Here is a 1,088-nt window from a genome sequence, read left to right on the forward strand (position 1 = left end):
TTGAGATGGAGAGAGATTTAGAATTGCTATGTAGATGAACTCAAAATTAAACACCGTTTAGATTGGTAATTCATAGACTTAATAAACATTTATGACTAGATTGCTCATGCAGGTGATGGAGATTTAAAAAAAAAAAAAAAAAAATGAGTGTGTATATAGACAAATCGTAAGCAAATTCCTATATCAGCATCATATTTATCAATCAAAAGTTGACATGATAGTGATTTACTAACCTTTTGTGGTCCATCTTGTTGCGCGACGATGCTGGAAAGAATTAATGCTTAATCATCACTATTTTTCCAGATAAAGAACATTAAGATCAAATTAAACACCCCCAAATTTCCACTCCCTATTTTCACATACTAACTAATATGAATTTGTTGACAATTGCAAACTATGTAATTCAGGGGAAAAAAAGAGAGCAAAGATTCACAAATCTAAGATGTGTTATAAAAAGCACGCAGATAAAAAATTAAAGGTAAGAATCCATAAACCATAATCTTCTTCATTAACAAATAAAGATTATAAATTTAAATCATAGTGCTTTCTAGTGATCCCTTAAGCCTTAAAAAGGCTTTGAGCTGAAGCTATTATACTCCTTTCAATCACATTGACTTTCTTGGAGTAGGAGCTAAGCGAGAGCATGATTGCTTGGTTAGGACAGCAATTTCTATATGAAAATGGTATTCATGCTTCTCTTTCATTGTCTCTAACCCTGTCTTGGTTAGTTCTTTCTACTTCTAGTTCTCTATATCTGTGCAAATACCTTCTTATTGGCCCGGAATAGTCATCGAAACCTAGTGCTTCCAGTGCCCAGCAAACATCATCTCCATTCACAGTCTTGCGCCTTTCCTTTCTGCACTTCTCAGATGCCTCACTGGTGACAAAGCTAATGAACTCAGACACACATTCTTGCATAGTTTCCTTGGCTTCCTTTGAGATTTTTGCATTTGTTGGCAAACTTTGCTTCATGATCCTGCCAACGTTGGCTATTGGAAGCAACCGCTCTTGCTCTTTGATGTTATTATTATCTTCATTTGGATCATAAGCTCCAACATTATCGTCCATTTTCTAGCATAGAACTTGTC

The 1,088-nt window shown here is 34.9% G+C and overlaps 1 protein-coding gene across 1 annotated transcript; it reads right to left on the reverse strand.

Moving 5' to 3' along the window:
- Positions 1–549: 549 nt before the first annotated feature.
- On the reverse strand, positions 550–1,088 carry LOC115950974 (nuclear transcription factor Y subunit B-5-like). Its single transcript, XM_031068260.1, has one exon. It carries the CDS (start codon positions 1,066–1,068, stop codon positions 688–690), a length of 381 nt encoding a protein of 126 aa, XP_030924120.1. The 5' UTR covers positions 1,069–1,088; the 3' UTR covers positions 550–687.

This window comes from Quercus lobata, chromosome 6 (assembly GCF_001633185.2).
Source record: "Quercus lobata isolate SW786 chromosome 6, ValleyOak3.0 Primary Assembly, whole genome shotgun sequence".
Lineage (NCBI taxonomy): Eukaryota > Viridiplantae > Streptophyta > Magnoliopsida > Fagales > Fagaceae > Quercus > Quercus lobata.

Coding starts and splice junctions, on each gene's coding strand:
- LOC115950974 (XM_031068260.1), bottom strand. CDS start 1,068: ATGGACGATAATGTTGGAGCTTATGATCCAAATGAAGATAATAATAAC.